This window comes from Nycticebus coucang, chromosome 2 (genome assembly GCF_027406575.1).
Source record: "Nycticebus coucang isolate mNycCou1 chromosome 2, mNycCou1.pri, whole genome shotgun sequence".
Classification (NCBI taxonomy): domain Eukaryota; kingdom Metazoa; phylum Chordata; class Mammalia; order Primates; family Lorisidae; genus Nycticebus; species Nycticebus coucang.
This window is the reverse complement of record NC_069781.1, coordinates 32,364,080-32,384,262: the sequence shown is the minus strand read 5'-3', so window position 1 is coordinate 32,384,262 and position 20,183 is coordinate 32,364,080. Positions and strand designations below refer to the sequence as shown.

Below are 20,183 nucleotides of genomic sequence, written 5' to 3'. Positions count from 1 at the left end.
CTATAAGATATATAATAAGCTAAAATTGTAGAGTAATGTATATTAAAATCCACTAGTCTTTAAAATCTCTGCATAAGACATAAAAATGATTTTGGCTTCATTTCTTTTAAAGTATTTAAAATTAACCACCTTAGCTCCACTATATACTTGATCTGCGTAACCTCTACATTAAATCATTTATCATATTTGGGACTCCGTTGCCTTATTTATAAAATAATTGTTACTTGTTAAGCCTACCTCACAGGGCTGTTGTGAGGAATACAATGAAATGGAGTGTGGAAATTGCTTCAACAACAGTAAAGCACTATGTAATCGTAAGGTGTTATTTTTAGTTAATGATGGATTTAAGTGTTTGTATGCTTCTAGATGACATTTACTTGTGATAAAGCATGTTCTACAAGTGGTATCACCAGTGATTTCAAACATGATTTAAAAAATAAAAGCCCCAATTAAAATACCTTTAATATTCATTTAGTTTGTGCATGACTTGTGCCCTTTTTGTATTTTCTCATCAAGCCTGTTACTCAGACTTTCCACAGCATTAGTATGTCAGTGTAGAATAGTAGCATAAGTACACAAATGAATTAAACTACATTTCCATTCAGGCATTTGCACTTTGTTTCCTCAGTGCCACAAGCAGTGAGTGAATGTGGCCTAAATAATTATAGTGCACATAGTTCAGCAGTTTGTTGTCACTGGATAACTGATACAAAGTGTGTTCACTCCACATTTCATAACTTTACTGCATTGTCATTTAAAAAAAGAATAAGATGAAGCATTTCAAAACCTTGTTAATTAACCCGGGTGTCAGTTAGTATCTCTCCTGACATACTTGTTTTGCTCTAAATTGGATTTATTTATTTATTTATTTATTTTTTGTAGAGACAGAGTCTCACTTTATGGCCCTTGGTAGAGTGCCGTGGCCTCACACAGCTCACAGCAACCTCTAACTCCTGGGCTTAAGCGATTCTCTTGCCTCAGCCTCCCGAGTAGCTGGGACTACAGGCGCCCGCCACAACGCCCGGCTATTTTTTGGTTGCAGTTTGGCCGGGGCTGGGTTTGAACCCGCCACCCTCGGTATATGGGGCCGGTGCCTTACCGACTGAGCCACAGGTGCCGCCCCCTCTAAATTGGATTTATTAAATGGCATACAGGTTATCTTAATCTGTAGATTTGGTATGTCTATGATTTGGACATGGTTTTGCTATGCAGCTGTGATAATGAAAATTCTAATTCCTCAGGTTTAGTGTTTAAGTTACAGATGAAGAACATTAATGAACTACTTATGATGTACTCAGTGTTGCAAAGTAGTGTTTCAGTAAGCACACTGCCTGATTTTTCTTCAAAACAAGACAAAGCCTTTATAAAATTTTTTTTTAACTTTAAAACTGAGTATTCAGAGCAGAGTAACTTCTATGTTGTGATGACTGTATGTTCTATATAGAATGTCCCAATTAAGTTTTTACAAAAGCACCTGTAATATCTCATTAAAAATTAAACTTTTTTCCTGCCTTCTTTTGCATCAGTGCTTGATTTTATTAACTCTTAAGTGTTTACAATGTGCTGTTGGCAATGAGAATATTTCAAAGTAACAGTTCCTTTGCTTAAAAAGCTTCCATTTTAGAGCAGTGCTTTCAACAGAATTTTATGCAATGATGTGTATATTTATCTTGTCCAATACAGTGGTTGCTAGCCCCAGGCAGCTATTGAGCACTTTAGATGCAGCTAGTGTATTAATCAACTAAATTTTTCATTTTAATTTAAATATGGAGAGCTTCATGTTGCTAATAGCAACTGTTATACAATGGAGCTATAGTTAGAAAATGCTATAAGAAACTATAATTAAATTTAGTTACTTTCTTTGGATCTTGCCACATCTTGGTTTACATTTTGGTATATGGTAACTAAGAGAGTCAGAACTACAACCATAATCTTTTTAAAACTCTTATTCTAACTTGAAACCAATATAGAAGAAACAGAAAATCAGTGATGAAATGAGACTAGAGCTTCTATAACTAAGACCATTTTCATCAAGGGAAGAATGAAGGGAGACTGGATAGTCTTGAGTTATAGGGAGAGGAATTGACAAAGATTGAGAAATCAGTATCCTCATATAAGAGATGGAGTGTGAAAAGGTTAATTTCTGGGGCGGCGCCTGTGGCTCAGTGAGCAGCGGCCCCATATACTGAGGGTGGTGGGTTCAAACCCAGCCCCGGCCAAACTGCAACAAAAAAATAGCCGGGTGTTGTGGCGGGTGCCTGTAGTCCCAGCTCCTCGGGAGGCTGAGGCAGGAGAATCGCTTTAGCCCAGGAGTTAGAGGTTGCTGTGAGCTGTGTGATGCCACGGCACTCTACCGAGGGCGATAAAGTTAAACTCTGTCTCTACAAAAAAAAAAAAAAAAAAAGAAGGTTAATTTCTGGAGATACAGTTTAGCAGTATCAAGATTTTAAATGCATATACCCTTCAAAACTTAATTGCCTTCTTATTTCTCTTACATGTATACTCACAAGTAATATTCATTGAAGCATGACCATAGCAAATACAAGCCCTGTGATTGTTAATTGAAGAAAGACAAATTTACAGGGCCCTGGAAGCTATTTCCCCCCACCCCCACTCTTTTTTTTTCGAGACAGAGCCTCAAGCTGTCGCCCTGGGTGGAGTGCTGTGGCATCACAGCTCACAGCAACCTCCAACTCCTGGGCTCAAGCCATTCTCCTGCCTCTGCCTCCCAAGTAGCTGGAACTGCAGGCGCCCGCCACAATGCCCAGCTATTTTTTGGTTGCAGCTGTCGTCGTTTGGTGGGCCCGGACTGGATTCGAACCCGCCAGCTCTGGTGTATGTGGCTGGCGCCTTAGCTGCTTGAGCCACAGGCGCCAAGTCCCCTATGCCGTTCTTTTTTTTTTTGTGGTTTTTGGCCGGGGCTGGGTTTGAACCTGCCACCTCCGGCATATGGGACCGGTGCCCTACTCCTTGAGCCACAGGCGCCACCCTTTTTTTTTTTTTTTTTGAGACAGAGCCTCAAGCTGTCACCCTGGGTAGAGTGCTATGGCATCACAGCTCACAGCAACCTCCAATTCCTGAGCTCAAGTGATTCTCCTGCCTCCGCCTCCCAAGTAGCTGGGACTATGGATGCCTGCCACAGCGCCTGGCTATTTTTTTTTTTTTTGGTTGCAGCCATCATTGTTTGCCAGGCCTGGGCTGGATTCAAACCCTCCAGCTCAGGTGTATGTGGCTTGTGCCTTAGCTGCTTGAGCCACAGGCACTGAGCCCACCCCCACCCCCCTTTTTGGTAGCTAGACAAAGAAGTGGCTTGACAGGCCCAATTATCTCAACAAAAGGATGGACTACCAAAATTCTGTAAGCTCCCCTAGTCTTGAACTCCCTGAGCTCAAGCAATCTACCTGTCTTGGCCTCCCAGGGTGCTAGGATTACAGGCGTGAGCTACCGTGCCTGGCCTCAAAAGCTCCCCTTTTCTAACTTGCTACACCAGCAAACTACCATTGTTATACAGTGATCTAGATAATATTCTGCATATTCCCCTGCCTCAATAAATGTTATAAATGTGTTGACCATTATTGGAGTTAGTTTCCTTAATTACAGTCTTTTCCTTGGCATACCAGTCTTACTGTCCCTGTATGGGATCAGTATGGCATAAGAGCTTAGATTATCATGTACACTATTTGTTTGTGTCCAAGTTTTTCCCTAAAACCCCATTTTACATTATACTGCATGGTTCTTGTGGTTTATTATGCCCCCTTTGCATCAGTTCAGCACAGCAGATGGTTACCTTGTGTTGTTTTGTGTAACCCTACACAGCTGTTGATGGATATGCTATTAATGGAAGGGTATCTGTGATATTATGAAATATTATATGAAGTCATCCAATAGTATATACAAGGTCTCACAAGTATGTGAACTCATACTAGAAAATATGGTACATAACCTCGTACCACCGTGATCACCAGATGGGCAAGGGGAGTACTTCAAAGGTGACCACAGTGATATTCAGCAATGAGGTACATAGCACGCTTTCTAGGATAAGTTTGTGAACTTAATTGTCAGACCTCTTACAATGACAGGTCTGATGGCCACTCCAGGAAGAGGTCCAAAATTACTTTGAAGGGTGGACTAAGTCCATAGTTTCCCAAGGGAAGGACTTAGAAGGTGACCATAGTAGTATTCAGCAGTGAGGTATGTAGCACTATTTGTAGGATGAATTTGCGAACTTCCTTGCCTGACCGACCCCATGTAGTATGATACCTAAGTGTATGTATGCACTTATACTAAGTTAAGAGGGGGACCAGACTTGCTTCCCATGTTCTTACTACATGCACCTCTCTCCTGGAATGAAAAATTGAAGAAGCCAAGGGATTGTGCCTACTTGGAGTCCATATTACTTTACCCGGTTGTACACTATACACCAGATAAGCCAGGACCCCAGAATTCCCTGCCCATCAGCCCAAAGTTTGCCTTCCAGGATATATGCAGGCCTCTTCCCTAAGTCCACTCTAAAACAAATAAAAACTACTTCAGTTGTATATAACTTTGTGGATGGCAGCTTGTAGAAGTATGGATGGATCCTGGATGTACAGACTAAGATGTCTACATGCATGCATGTCAGGACCCTTGTAGCAGGCTGAAGCTAGAAGTAAAAAGAGACCCAGGGAAGGACAGGCCAATCTAGTTCTTACCACTTTCTAATAGATGTGCAAGGAATTTGAGAATTCCATTCATGTATGTTTGAACCTTGATTTCTGTTACTTGAGAAATATTTGTCAAATTGGAAGGATATAACATTTTGATAGTTAGCTCTCAGCTATTTAGACAATTAAAATATGTCAGGATTGGCTTCCATTGGTACTCTTGCCCTAGACCCCACAAATGTTAGGAGTCGGCTAGGATGTTTGCATGTGCATGCACATAGCCAAGTGAGTTTTAAGAGATGGATGTTTGTTTACTTTTTTTTTTTTGGCAGTTTTTGGCCGGGGCCGGGTTTGAACCCACCACCTCCGGTATATGGGGCTGGCACCCTACTCTTTGAGCCACAGGCACCACCCCTGGATGTTTACTTTTAATAGAGACTGTTATTACCAATCTTCATACCCTGCCTTTAACTGTATTGGCTAACCAGATTAAAGCAGACTGACTCCTGTTTACCATGAGCTGAAGGCTCACAGCAGACCGTTTTGTGCTTGATAAGTATTACTGCCACCAGTTGAGTAGTATGTTTACCATGAATTACCTGTTTGTTCCCAAACTGACTTAGGCCAATGGCAGTCATTGTTGTAATTATATACTTTAAACATATAAACCAATGAAATGAATATATAAAGTATAAGGAAAATGGGGGAATTTGAGATGAGGAGCTTAAAAAGTTGCTGACAAGTTATTTGTGTTCAAGATAATCATCTATGATAGTGGAGGACTGCCAGGAAAAAAAATTCTAGGACTCTAAATTCAGATCCTTTACTTGTATCTTAAATTCCTGGAACACTTTACAGAAACTACAGAAATTATGAATGATGCATTATATTTATGTAAGAAAAACAAACTTCAGTTTTTCCATTCTTGAATTTAATTCAAATCAGAAGATTGGTCATTGCAATCCTCTGCTTAAACTTTTTTTTTTTTTTAGGTTTATTCGGTGCAAGATTTGTTACACACTTAAAAAGTATTTACTTTTAAGAATCTGATAATTTCCCCTTGTTACTTCTGATTATAATTTACAAACATAGCCGGGCCTAGTGGTGCATGCCAATAGTCCCAGCTACTCTCAGGAGGCTGAGGCAAGAGGATTGCTCAAACCCAAGAGTTATGTGACAGGGTGACAGAATCTCACTCTGTCACACACACAAATATATATACATGTATGTAATTTACAAACGTACAGAGAAGTATAAAGAGCTGTTAAAATGTTAACATTTTGTCATGTTTGTGTAATCTTTTTTTTAAGTTTTTAAATTTCCCTTGTAAGTACTACAATATGCATCAATGATGACTTAAAAAAAAAAAGCCACATTCTGTTAACATTCTTAGCAAAATTAACAGTAATTATTTATTATTATTTATAGTAAAGCTATAAATAGCTCAGTCCATACTAAAATTTCACTTGTCTCAAAAATGTCTTTATGGTTGGTTTGATTAAACCATGATCCAGACAAGGTCCACACATTACATTTGGTTGTTGTCTTGTAAGTCTTTTTTTGGTAATATATCCCTCTCCCACAAATGCCATTGATAGAAAAACTGGAACTTTTGTAGGATATATCCTACATTCTCAATTTAGCTGATTGCATCTCTATACTACTGATTAAGTGGAGGTTCAATTTTTAGGCAAGAATCTTTCCTAGATGGTGCTGTGTACTTTGAGCCACAGGTGCCACCCCTGGATGTTTACTTTTAATAGAGTATCACATCATATCAAGAAGTAGATAATGTCTAGTTGTCCCATATTAGTGATATTAAGATTAAATACAACTATTATGTACTGTAATAATCAAAAATTTTTAAAAGATTGATCAATGGGTTCAGGTGGTACCAGCCTAACCTATCTATTATAAAGTTTTCTGTGAACCTTCTACTTTAATTTTAGCATCTATTGATGTTGCCCTTTCTATTATTTCAGTAAGGGTTACAAATGGTGACTTTTATTATTCTTCATTTAGCTGGATTTTTTTTTTTTTTTAAGAGATGGGGTCTCCCAGGGGCAGCACCTGTGGCTCAAAGGAGTAGGGTGCTGGCCCCATATACAGGAGGTGAGAGGTTCAAACCCAGCCCTGGCCAAAAACTGCAAAAAAAAAAAAAAAAAGTTATGGTGAGATGGGGTCTCCCTCTGTAACTCAAGCTAGTTGTTGCTCACTGCTTGAACTCCTGAGCTTAAGAGATTCTCCCACCTCAGCCTCCCAAGTAGCTGGGACTACAGGCACATTACACCATTCCTGGCTAATTTTTCTTTTTTTGTAGAGTTGAGGTTTTGCTATTGCCTAGGCTGGTCTTGAATTAGGCTGGTCTTGAATTCTTGGGGTCAAAGGGATCTTCCTGCCTTAGCAAGAAGTGTCAGAATTACAGGTGTGAGCTGCCATGCCCTGCCTACATGAAATTCTTAAGCAATTTGGTTACACTGAAATACAGTTCACAAAAGAAAGGTAGGACAAATAATATTTTTCCCTTTACCAAGTTTCAGAATATTCAGTCTTCAACCGGGTAATCTTAAATCATGACTTTTATTATAAAGTCAAGAATTTTAACATATTTAATGTATTTCAATTAATAGTTATTTGACGCTGTATGTTACCATATTAAGTACATCATATTAGCACCTGTTAATGATTCATTAGTATTTGATAACTTACTAACTTTTGGTGTAACCTACTTTTTTTGGTTAACCCATGAAGTACTAGCTCTGAGTGCATTGGGTAAGAGGTCTTTTACAGTAAGCTTTTATGTGCACAGGACGTTCCTGAAAGAACTAACAAAAAGTTGATAAGAGTGATAACCTCTAGGAAGTGAGAAAGACTTCTGTAATGATAAAAATTTTTTAAAAAAAGAAAAGCTTGGAAAACAACCCTAAAGTATTTTCAGTTTCTATTATGGGCTGTAATAATTTTTGTAGAACTTAAAATTACAGTAGTTTGTTTAGGGCTTTATAGTTTTAAAAAATTAGTAACAAAATTAATTCATATCTGATCCTTCACAATAATCTTTTGGATTCCACTATTAAAAAACCAGATCCAGAATTGTGTATTTCCAGCTCTAAACTGGAGGACAACAGTCCGCTGGCTCTTGGATGTCATGCAGGTACCTGACACTCATGAGCCATAGTAAACGCAGCTATTTTTCATTCTATTCTCCAGCTCTCCTAATTGTACCTAAACTAGAATTCAGGGACTTATTCTGAATCCCTCTCTGCATAGTATACGCACAAATTATTCGTTGTCTGTGCGAAATTCGTATTTAAGGGGACTTCGATATTTTATCGGTGAACTCACACACTGTGGGAAACAGCCCAGCTGGTACCTCCAGTTCATCGTCCACTCTGAAAGATTTTCCTAAAATTTCAGACTGCCTCAGTGAACTGCTGTAGCTGTTCCCTAGTCAAGAGTTAAGTGACTAGATTCTCAAAGCGAGGAAATCGCCAGGGCTCAGTCAACTTGAGGCGATAAGGACGCAGCAGGAATCTACCACAAGCCGAAGCCGGGACCGGATCGCCGGCACTTCGAGGCCCAACCGGGTCGATATCCGCGGCTCGGCGCTTGACGGCCCCTTTTGCAGCGGTTGCTGTGAGTGCCGTAAGGCGAGGTTGCCGCCGATGCTGCGGAGTGAGGAGGTAAGATGTGGGATCCTGCGTTCAGTGGCTGGGAAAGGGTTGGCTCCATCAGACGTGTGGTTAGTGGCTGGGCTCCCCCCACCCGACATCTCCCAACATTCTGGGCACCCGTCTCGCTTGGCGGGGAGGCGGCCGAGGCTGGCCACAGGCTGAGCGCCCTCTGAGCTGGGCGCTCCGCAGTCAGTCCGCGAGCTTCTGGTAGGAGACAGCTATTCCGCCAGTCCTTCCCACGCTCCTGGGCATGTCAGCAGGTAAAATCCTTATCCTGGGACGGGTTCTGTTTGGAGGGCGATCGAGACGCTTGTAGGAGCCGGTTGGGGTGGTGATGTTTGAGGTGGGTCCTGACAGCCGTCTGGGAATTTCCTAAAGGATGTGTGGGGAGAATGTGTCAGGTTGTGTTTGTGGGACCAACGTGTGCAAAAGCATGAAAGGAACTTACAGGGTTAGGAGCATTACATGCATATTAGAGAAGTGGCTGGAGGAATGGGGAAGGGAAAGCAGGAATATGGAGGGAGCTAACGTTGGGTCCCAACTAGGAAGGACCTCGATGGTCTCAAGGAGTGAAGTTTTACTCTGGGCAATGGGGAGCCTGACACAACAGCTTTATAGAGGGGATAATGTAATTAAACATCCCTTTTTCTTCTTCTGATGCTTCCCTGGGTTCAGCACTCAGTTCATTTGGAGGAGAATATATTTTGTGTGCTTAATAAGAGAGTCAACACTACCAGCCATGTTGAATAACATTTCATACAGCTTTGGGGGTCTGCTTTTTGTTTGCATTGTTGGAGGATGTCGAGGAAGATGGATGTGTGTAGAGGTTAGAAGCTTTGGATAGGATTCTGAATAACTAAATTTAGATTTTTTTCACTATTACCAATTTATCAGGTAACGTGAGGCAGATCACTTCTCTGAGCTTCACCTTTCTTGGATGAAAAAAAAAAAAAAAGAAAAGAAAAGGACCTAGATGATACCTCAAATTCTTTCCACCTTTGAAGACAGCAGGTTTCCAGTAAAAAAAAATCAGCCTATGAACAAACAGAGCAGTGAATGATAGAGCAGTGCAATAGGAATTAGAAAGAGCTCCCCCTCCCCCAAGAAGGCTGTGATTAAACTGGACTCTGAGGATGAATAGGATTTGAAACCATCTCTGTTGAGCCGTGATAGATATACAGGGTGGACATAAAGTTCGTGTACAATTTACTATGTTAATCTATTTTAAACTGCACACGAACTTCATCTCCACCCTGTATAAAAGGCAGGAATAGGCAATCATATTTTAAAGTCTATTCATGGAGATACATAGGGTAAAGGATTGTGAGGGTAGAGGATTTGGGAAGGATGGTATTGGATGATGAAGGAACTCCAAATGGAAAGAAAATGCAGTATGTTTTGACAAGAAGAAAGGAATTGGGGAATCTCAAAAGATGAATACACAGGATTTGATTTCTTGGAACTAGATGATGGTGTTTTGAACTTGGATTTCTAAAAAGTGAATTTAAGTGCTTTTGGCAAAAAATGGGAATTCTATTCAATTCCAGGGTGGAATAGTGTATATTGGCAATAGATTGATTCAGATTATAGCTCTGATGTTGCCAATATCTAGCCTTTTGGCTGTCGTTTAATTTTTCTAGATCCTGTTCTGACAGGTGATGTTGAGCAAGGTAATCTCTCTTTAAAACATGTAAAACTTGGGCAACGCCGCCTGTGGCTCAAAGGAGTAGGGCTCTGGCCCCATATGCCAGAGGTGGCAGGTTCAAACTCAGCCCTGGCCAAAAACAGGAAAAAAAAAAAAAAAAACATATAAAACTTGACTCTGTGGGGATAGAGAGCTATTTTCTTCTGGAGGGGGAGAGGAAGATAGTTGACAAAGAATAAATAGGTTAATTTTCAATATGTTAAATTTGAGGTGTAAGAAATAGAATTGAAACCATAGGCAGATAACAGTGCATAGACTGTAATTTAGGTAGTGTATACTCTTAGATGTGATAGCTAAATCTTGACAATGGATTTGCTTTAGGGGAGAATTTGTAGAGAGAATAACTATTGGATGTACCCATAGATAGGAAGCTAAAGAAATTATTGAACGGGGCATGTGGCTCTCAGAGCTAAGAGCAAGGACTCCTTTTACTTAGGAGTTAACCTGATCAGGTGGGGTGGCTCACACCTGTAATCCTAGCACTCTGAGAGGCTGAGGCAAGAGGATTGCTTGGGCTCAGAAATTCAAAACCAGCCCTGCAAGAGGGAGACCCCTGCATCTCCTAAAAATAGAAAAATTAGCCTTGTGTTAGGGTGTGTGCCTGTAGTCCCAGTAACTTGAGAGGCTGAGGCAAGAGGGTCGCTTGAGCCCAGGAGTTTGAGGTTGTGGTAAGCTATGGTAATGCCACTGCACTCTACCTAAGGCAACAGAGGGAGACTCTGTCAAAAAATTAAAAAATGAAAAGAGTTAATGTTGGTCTAACTTTGGTCTGATCATAGACCAACATTGTTATTGAACTAATTTAACAGCATTCATTTACGGCAGATATTAAGGACCCATTTCTGGGAACTCTGGCAGAAAATAAATAATTCAAATAGATATAATCCCCATTGTCTTTCTGTTTTTCTACCCAGAAGCAATATCATTTACATGTTTATTCATTCAACAAATTTTATGTGTTTTGGGCACTGCTGGGTCCTAGAAATACAATGATAAGCAAGGTAGATTTTGTTTCTATCCTCCTTGCATGTAAGGGCCTTAGCATTTAGGTCAGTGCTCTTCAAATTTTATTTATTTTTTTCAGACAGAGCCTCAAGCTGTCGCCCTGGGTAGAGTGCCGTTATGTCACAGCTCACAGCAACCTCAACTCCTGGGCTTAAGCAATTCTCTTGCCTCAGCCTCCCAAGTAGCTAGGACTACAAGAGCCCACCACAATGCCCGGCTATTTTTTGGTTGTAGTTGTCATTGTTGTTTGGCAGTTCTGGGCTGGATTTGAACCTGCCAGCTCTGATTTATGTGGCTGTTGAGCTACAGGTGCCAAGCCTCCAAATTTTAATGTACATATGAATCACCTGAGAAGTTTGTTAAAATGAATATGTTAATATGAATAAGTATTGAATACTGAAAATTCTGTATTTCTGATAAGTTCCAGTGTTGTGCTAATGTTGCTGTTCTACAGACCATACTTTTAAGTGAAAAAGATCTAGATATTGCCTAGCAACTATGGCAGTCATACCACTACTGATCATCTGTTCTTCTTAAATGAAAAAATGTATTCTTTATGAAAATCATATGTGCTTATTATAAAAATATTGGGAAAACAGAAAAACATAAAGACCAATGTAAAAATCACCCCTAATTCTCCCTACCCAAGGAGAGAGACCATCCATCTAGATTTTATGTATATAGATATACTCACACTTTAGTGTTGTACTAAGTACTTGATACAGTCTAAGCCTTTTGTTTGATTCTATTAGCTTTATAGTTTCCTAAGATAAATATCCAAATGTCTTCAACTAAGCAAATAAATACTTGCATTCTTGAGGGAAAGACTTTACTCAAAAAAATTTGGTTTAGCACTATTCTATTACTACAAAAGTGAGAAAATGTTAGCATGGTTAAGGCTTATATAACACTCGTGGACTCAGGTAAATAAATACTGGTAATTGAGCTATTGGATGACAGAAGAATTTTTGAAGTTTTAAAACAAATCTTATTTTTTTCTTTCTTATTACAAAATCAATTGATGTTCACGTAAGTTAAATAAAGAATAAAAAGAAAAGCACCTACACTACTGCCAGTCCAAAGACAACCTCTCTTTTCTTCACTTTCTATCTAACCTCTCTGACCTAGATCTTTCATTTCAACCACTCTTTCCAAAACTCTCTTACACAATAGTTATTCAGAAAGGAATCATTATGTATTTGTGATTTTTTCCGGAGCTTCAAATGGAGAGACTAAATTTTTTATCTTTTCAAGTGTCAGCATGTTAAGGTAGAGATGATATTGCAGATGATTAAGATGTGAATGAGTGGTTAGCAAGCAGCGAGATACCTTAATCCCTTGTAGTCTCATTTTTATTTCTAGGCACTGACACTCTTACAAGAAGTTAGCAGTGAAAGGAAAGGAAATAAACAAGAAGAAGGACTAGCAGTCTTTAGGGAAGATTTGGATAGTAGCTATTCTTACTGATCCATTTTTGGCTTTTAAGAACAGCTGTAAAATGTTGGGGATTTTTTTGTTGTTGTTCTTAATCCTGAAAACATTTCAGAGGCATTTTTCTCTTTATGCCTCCCATTATGCTTCCTCTTCTCTCTAACCCAGTGGTTCTCAACCTTCCTAATGCTGCGATGTATTTCCATTGTTACAAAGGGGTCACGACCCACAGGTTGAGAACCGCTTCTCTAACCCTTCCTTTGCCCAATTTTTATACCCTCTTCCCTCTGTAGTTCAGCATCCTATTTTATTTTACAGTACAGAGCATATCTGAAAATCTGTTCTGTCTGTTTCATATTACTCATCTAAATTATTATCCCCAAATAATTTAGAACTCAATCAGCATTAAGGGGACCAGGCTAGCACACATTGTCTTAAGAATGTAAGTTAGGAGTCAGTGAAGGTCATTACTTAGCCAAGGGACTGTGATATCAAGAGAGGTGATCTAGAAGGCAGGAGTGGAATAAAAAAGTCAGGTAGTCAGACATTCTTTCAGGTTTCTACCCAAGTGATTCTCAAAAGAGTGAGGTCAGGGAGAGGGTTGTTAGGGTAAACCAAGTGCCAGTCCTTTATGCCAGTACCTTCAGAGGACAAATGAATGATAAAGTGAAAGGTTAAGTGGGAAGCCGAAAGAATATATATAGTGCTGGGCGGCACCTGTAGCTCAAAGGAGTAGGACGCCGGCCCCATATACTGGAGGTGGCCGGTTCAAACCCAGCCCCGGCCAAAAAACTGCAAAAATAAATAAATAAATATGTATTTAAAAAAAAAAAAGAATATATATAGTGCTGTTCTTGTATAGAAAGAGCTGAGAACTATCTTCAACTTCTCATCCTGTACCTTCTTTTAAAAACCATATTTATGTATGACTTTTATCTATCAGTTTTCCCCCAATCTTTTTTCATGTCTTGACACATAGTAAAATTGATAATAAAAGGTGAAAGGAAGGATAAAAGATTGTGTTCTTGCCTAGAGGTGAGAACTCCCAAGTTCAAGTGATCCTTGTGACTCAGCCTCCTGACAAGCTGGACTACCAGTATGCACCACCACACCGAGCTATTTTTTAAATTTTTTTGTAGGGACAGGGAAGAGTCTTCCTATGTTTACCCTGCTGGTCTTGAAGTCCTGGCCTCAAATGAACGTCCTCCCTTGCTTCCCAAAGTGCTAAGATTACTGACATGAGCCACCACACCTGCCCTGTTGTTTATTTTTATGTGGTTTCTATATTCCTGATGAAGAAATAGTGCCAGTGAAAAATGATATTCTGGTAGGCTAATTTCCTTTGCAGTTGGATTGCCTTGGCATTGATAGAAAATAATGAAATTAAGTTAATTAGATATCATCTTGATAATAAAAAATATAGTTAAGTTTTTGATGATAAATATTAGAGGTTTATTTTAGGTAAGAATTCATTGTAACCTAGAGATATGTCCAAAGAGAGAACAAGATATTTAGATGTTGTATCTGTAATGTGTAGTGGCTTATTTAGGCCTGTTATGTGTTTTTTTTTAACATTTATTTATTTGGGTTAGTAGAGGCTGGGTGATGGCACAGTCTGAGTGCCACCTTAAAGTTCACTAAGAATCACTATACAAATCATTAATGCACTGGTTACTATAAATATAAGAAACTGAGCTGAAAATGCTCATTTTCTATGAAAATGAAGGGTATTCTTATTAACTTGTGAGTTACCCTTGTCATAGTATAGTTTAAACGTCCCAAATTCAAAAATATGAAATCTGAAAAGCTCTAAAATCCAAAGTTTTTGAGTGTCATCATGGTGCTGAAAGGAAATGCTCTTTGGGACACTTCAGATTTCCAGGGGTGTTCAACTGTTAATAGTAAGTATAATGCAAATATTCCAAAATCCTAAAAAATTCAATATATTTCTGGTTCCAATCATTTCATATAAGGCATGCTCAACTTGTGTTTGATGAATTTTATTTTAAAGGCTTTAACTGAATGTAAAAACTAATATCATCTATGTTGATTCACATTACTAGTTTTCAGTTTGCGGAGATAACTAAATAAATCTCTGAAATTTAAAATAAAATTGGAGATTTATTTAGTCCACCTGTTCTACAGATAATGCATATTATTACAGGTAAGAGGTAAATGTACCTTCCCAACTTACATACAAATTCAACTTATGAACAAACCTACAGAACCTCTCTGATTTGTAACCTGGGGACTGCCTGTAGTATTTGCTTTATATAGGCTTCAACTCTATTATTTTAAAATCTCCAGCCAAGAATTCTGATTTTAACATGGCAGAGTGAAGCCATTTGTTCCCTCTTCTATCTGAAATTACTCTGCAACAGCAAGAGCTGGGAGAAATAGTTATAGAAAATCATAATCTGTCAGGGCTCAGGAAGGAAAAGAGACAAAATTAGAGAAAGAATACATTGGAAAGAAAATTAGTGTTGAAAATTGAATAAAGGCTTTTCAAAGTTGAACAGAGTGAAATGGTAATGAAAGTAGAGAAAACAAATGATTAATAGTGGTTCTGCAAATAGAGAATTCAACATTGTAACAGAAAAATTTTCAAACATATAACTTAAGAAAACTTTCCACAAAGAATTCTTTATCCTACAGATTGAAAGGAGACACAATGAGTGAAAACTAATATGCAGTCATCAACATCCATCCATAAGCTAGTTTTTAAAAAATTGGATTTCAAAGGTAAGGAATGCATTTTTTGCTCATCTCATTAAAAAGATTAAATTACCTATAGGGATGATGGAGGGGCTGGGAAATCAGATATTGTCAAGGGTATATTTAGTATTACAGGACAATGGTACAAACCCTGTAAGTCATCTGGGGAAAGAAGGTGTGATCTCAAAGCTGAACTGTCAACTGGCAATTATTATTGAACAATGTAGGAACTCAAGGTAAGTAGTACCCATAAATTCTTCTAGACAAACTGAAAGAAGGTGAGCATCAGTCATCCAGTAGGTAAACAGAGATGATACAGTAAAAGGATTGGCAGGGAATATTGTAGGAATAAGACCAAAATAACTAAGATTTGTGGTTATGAAATAGAATTGTAACAAAATAGAAATAACTAATAAAAGTCAGGATTGAAAGAGCAGAGAAGACAGAAAGTAGTCTACATTTGCTGGTTTCTAATTTTATAGTTGGAGAAGAAAAGGCTTACAAAGCTTAGACATCAGGTAATAGAGATGTTAGTATATTTGAAGGAATATAGATTAGCACTTAAAGAACTAAATATGGTTAGCCAAAATCAAATAGAGATGAGATAGGAAGAAATAAAACTGCTAAATTTCTTGTCTTTGAACAGCACCTGTGGCTCAGTGAGTAGGGCACCGATCCCATATACTGAGGTTGGTGGGTTCAAACCCAGCCCCCACCAAACTGCAGCAAAAAAATAGCCGGGTGTTGTGGCAGGCACCTGTAGTCCCAGCTACTCCGGAGGCTGAGGCAAGAGAATTGCCTAAACCCAGGAGTTGGAGGCTGTGAGCTGTGATGCCATGGCACTGTACTGAGGGTGATAAAGTGAGACAGAGTCTCACTAAAAAGAATAAATAAATAAAAATAAAATAAATTTCTTATTTTATAGGAATAATCAGAGATGGGATCTGTGGTGAAAGAAAGAAATGCCTATCATGGCATTCCTTACATTTGAAAAACTGAAAATATATGTGGGATATTTATAAGAAATGACCACATCCGGGTGGCGCCTGAGGCTCAGTGAGTAGGGCGTCGGACCCATATACCAGGGGTGGCGGGTTCGAACCCAGCCTTGGCCAAACTGCAACAAAAAAATAGCTGGGCATTGTGGCAGGCGCCTGTAGTCCCAGCTACTTGGGAGGTTGAGGCAAGAGAATCACCTAAGCCCAAGAGCTGGAGGTTGCTGTGAGCTGTGACACCACCAGCATGCTACGGAGGGCAAAAAAGTGAGACTCTTAATGTCTCTTAAAAAAAGAAAGTGACCACATCCTAGATCACAAGAACTAAAAAAATGACAAAGAGCTATCATGCATACCGTTTTCCTTAACTAGAGACTCTCAGTTTCTTCTATGTAAGTGATTGTCATTGTGGTTGGCAACATCTGCATCACCTGGGAACTTGTGAGAACTGCTAAGTCAGAGGTCCAAGGCCAGATCTACTGAATTAGAAGCTCAGGACAAGCCCCTTAAGTCTCTATTGGTCAGTTCTTAGAAATGTCCGATTCATGATTTCAGTTATTTGCAATTGTATAGAATGCCATTATAAACATTTTTGTTCTTCTTTGGTCTCATATTTGATTATTTCTGTAGTATAGAAAATTACCAGGTCAAAGAACGTGGAACTTTAGATAACTTTTCCGTTGTTAGGTAGTTGATTATTAGAAGTAAAAAATTAAAAACAGGTTTTTGTTAGAATTTGATTTAGAAATATCTTTTTATTTACAGAAAACAAAATTACCTTCCTATTCTAAAAGATGAAAACGACTGGGTTACTTTGTAAAGACAACCAAGTGAGCATTGCAGACTAATGAGTAGAATCAATAAGAACGTGATTTTGGCCCTTTTAACATTGACAAGTTCTGCATTTCTGCTGTTTCAATTGTACTACTACAAGCACTATTTATCAACAAAGGTAAATTTTTTTTCATCCTTTCTCATCATTAGACTTCATTTTAGCTGCATATTTTCTTTTTTTATTTTATTTGTTTTTGTTGTTGTATTTTGGCCAGGGCCGGATTTGAACCCACCACCCTCGGTATATGGGACCGGTGCCCTACTCGCTGAGCCATAGCCGCCGCCCATTTTTAGCTGCATATTTTCTTAACAGACTTTTCCTTTGCATAGAATTAATCATAGTTATTTAAATCCCTCAGGAATATTTCTTACTGAGATTTTCCCCTTTGAAAAGGTGGCAAGCAATACAAAACTTTAGTGAAGTCTTACTGTAATAACAAACTAAAGATGAAGGTGTCAAGTTTCAAGTGATGTTTATTGAAATCTTCTCATATAGTTATTTAAAAAATTTATTTTGATATACAGATTATCCCTCATTTACATGAACTCAGTGGTAAATATTTTTTTAAATATCAAAATTAGTTTATTTTAGAACAGAGTGTATTTTAATTCTTATCTTTATCTGTATCTGTCAGAATAAAGTAGAGACAATAAATGGTTTGGAAAAGAATAGCTTTTAACAATCCCACAGAATATATTTATTCTACATAGGAATTACAAAGTTGAGAAGGTATTGCTGCATTGTGAAAAGTTGCAAAACACTCTCACTGGGGGTTATTATAAAGATAACTACTGTTATTGAGAATTGCACTAAATCGTCTCCCTACTTGGTTTAACTGTAACATCAATTTTGGGAGAAAATAAATGTGAGTTTTTTTTTTAACCCTCATTTCTTAGAACTGACAGTAAGAATTCTCCATCCCATCCCCCAACTAACAGTATAATTTTTTGCCTTGTTAATATTGGGCTTGACCTTGGTAGTTGCTTTGGCTAGTAGAATGTTAAGATACAGGCAGAAGCTTCAAATGAGCTGTTGTGATCTGATTTGCCCTTTATGCTTTCCTGACCTGCAGGAGAAAAGAGGAATGCCCTGACTAATAGATACTGCTCCTCCAGCCTCATGTGGAGCAGACCAAGGCAAAGCTGCCCCAGCCGACTCACAGATCTGTGAGACAGGAAATAAATGAGTTACACTAGGCATTGGGACTAGTTTGTTAGGCATCATTGTTACATGGGGTTATTAGACCTCTTTGTAAAGATGAGGAAACCAAAACTCTTACTAGGGATGTTAGGTAATTTACCTACCCAATTTCTGCCTGCAGAGCTGACATTTATTCTTTCTAGACTTGTATTAAAAATAACTTACAGTCACTGATGCTACTGGCTATCTTGATTGTTTATCCAGTGAATATCTTTGGGTAAGTGTTTCTAGTTATTTTCTTAGGATAAAGTCCTAGGGTAGGATTTCTGGGCCTAGGAGGTACATTTTATTTGTTTATTTATTTATGTATTTATTTATTTACATATGACAGAGTTATCCTTCATGAGAATAAGCAGTAGGCCTGATTTCCTATACCTTTCTAATTACGGGAATAATAGTAACAATAGTAGTGGCATCTGTATCTGTTAGAGATGCTTTCAGCTAACTCTTAGTAACCTAAGCAAATAGAGGGATTATTTGATTTACAGCTCAAAATCCAGAGCCTATAAAAATTTCTTGGCATTTTCTTTAGGTTACATTCAAGGCTGGAAGAAGAAATAATGTGGTGTAGCATATTTCCACTAGCATATTCCAGCATGTTCCCAACATACTGTACAAGAGAATCTGGGAAAGTAAGGTGTTACTATTATTGTTATTGTTAGCTTTTCCAGCCTATAATAGTTTGCAAAGGAGAAGGGGTTTGGCAGTGAGCATTGGGCCTGTAAGTACAGTGAACCTGTACTTACAGCGTTGGCCATAACAGTTAACATTTTTCTGATGTCCTTGATTGAACAGACACGCACTATGCTGAACACTTTACACACACTTAATTCTTAGAAAATTAGTAGATCCCATTGTCTCCATTTTCCCAAGCAAAACACTGAAGTTTGGAAAAATTTACTAGTTTTCCCAATGTCACATAGTTATTAAATAGGAGAGCTGGAATTTGGACCTGAGTAGTCTATCCCAACACCTTCATTCATTAATTTTTAGTGTTTTTGATACTCTAAAGCTGAAAGATACTTAACCCCACTAGAAGTTATTTATTTCATTACTAATGAGATTAAACAGGCCTTAGAAATATGTTTATAAAGCTATATATTTTTGTAACACTTGAAAAAGGCATTTTTGCATTCTTTTTTAAAAAGGAGGCCACCAAAATTATAATCTTCAGGTCATATAAAACTGGATCTTCTAAAGTTCTACCCTTGACCATTCAAGCTTAGGTAAATGCAGAGTTTGCAGAGAAGAGGGACTGCTGAATAACAGTCATAACTTGGGAATATTATTATTGAATATTACATGGATGAAACAGTATTTTGAGTTGGTCTTGTAGGATGAATAGGAGTCCGTCAGGTGAACAAGAAAGGGAAGGTCATGACAAATGACCTCATAGAGAATGAGCCATGTGGGTGTCTAGAGGAGGAGATAGTAGGTAGGAACCAAAGGAAGTACAAGTCCTGAGGCAGGAACATATCTGCAGCTCAGAGAATAGCACAGAGACCAGTGTGACTATAGAAGAATGCAAGATGGAGGAAACAGTGCATACGGTCAGAGAGTTCAAGGAAGGGTGGGAAAACTTGATGTTAGGCCACATGTGGCCTAGGTCCTTAAGTGAGGGCTTTTGACTGAATCCAAATTTTATAAAACAAATCCTTTCATTAAAAGGAGTGCAGCAGATGGGCGGCCCCTGTGGCTCAGTGAGTAGGGCGCCGGCCCCATATGCCAAGGGTGGCGGGTTCAAACCCAGCCCCTGCCAAACTGCAACAAAAAAATAGCTGGGCGTTGTGGCAGGTGCCTGTAGTCCCAGCTACTCGGGAGGCTGAGGCAGGAGAATTGCCTAAGCCCAGGAGTTGGAGGTTGCTGTGAGCTGTGTGACGCCACGGCACTCTACCGAGGCCAATAAAGTGAAACTCTGTCTCTACAAAAAAAAAAAAGGAGCGCAGCAGAGAAAGACGAAATTTCTTTTGTCTCCTTTGG

At 38.7% G+C, this 20,183-nt stretch overlaps 1 protein-coding gene across 5 annotated transcripts in view; it reads left to right on the top strand.

Annotated features, from left to right (window-relative positions):
- The first annotated feature begins 8,304 nt into the window (after positions 1-8,304).
- FKTN (fukutin) overlaps positions 8,305-20,183 on the top strand; it is a 69,071-nt gene continuing 57,192 nt past the window's right edge. For 2 of the 5 annotated variants that reach the window (XM_053566982.1, XM_053566949.1), the window contains exons 1-3: positions 8,338-8,577; positions 15,114-15,200; positions 16,934-17,120. In XM_053566982.1, coding sequence (XP_053422957.1) covers positions 17,016-17,120 — 105 coding nt within the window. In that variant the 5' untranslated portion in view covers positions 8,338-8,577; positions 15,114-15,200; positions 16,934-17,015. The other 3 variants (XM_053566958.1, XM_053566953.1, XM_053566964.1) reach the window with 3 other exon arrangements.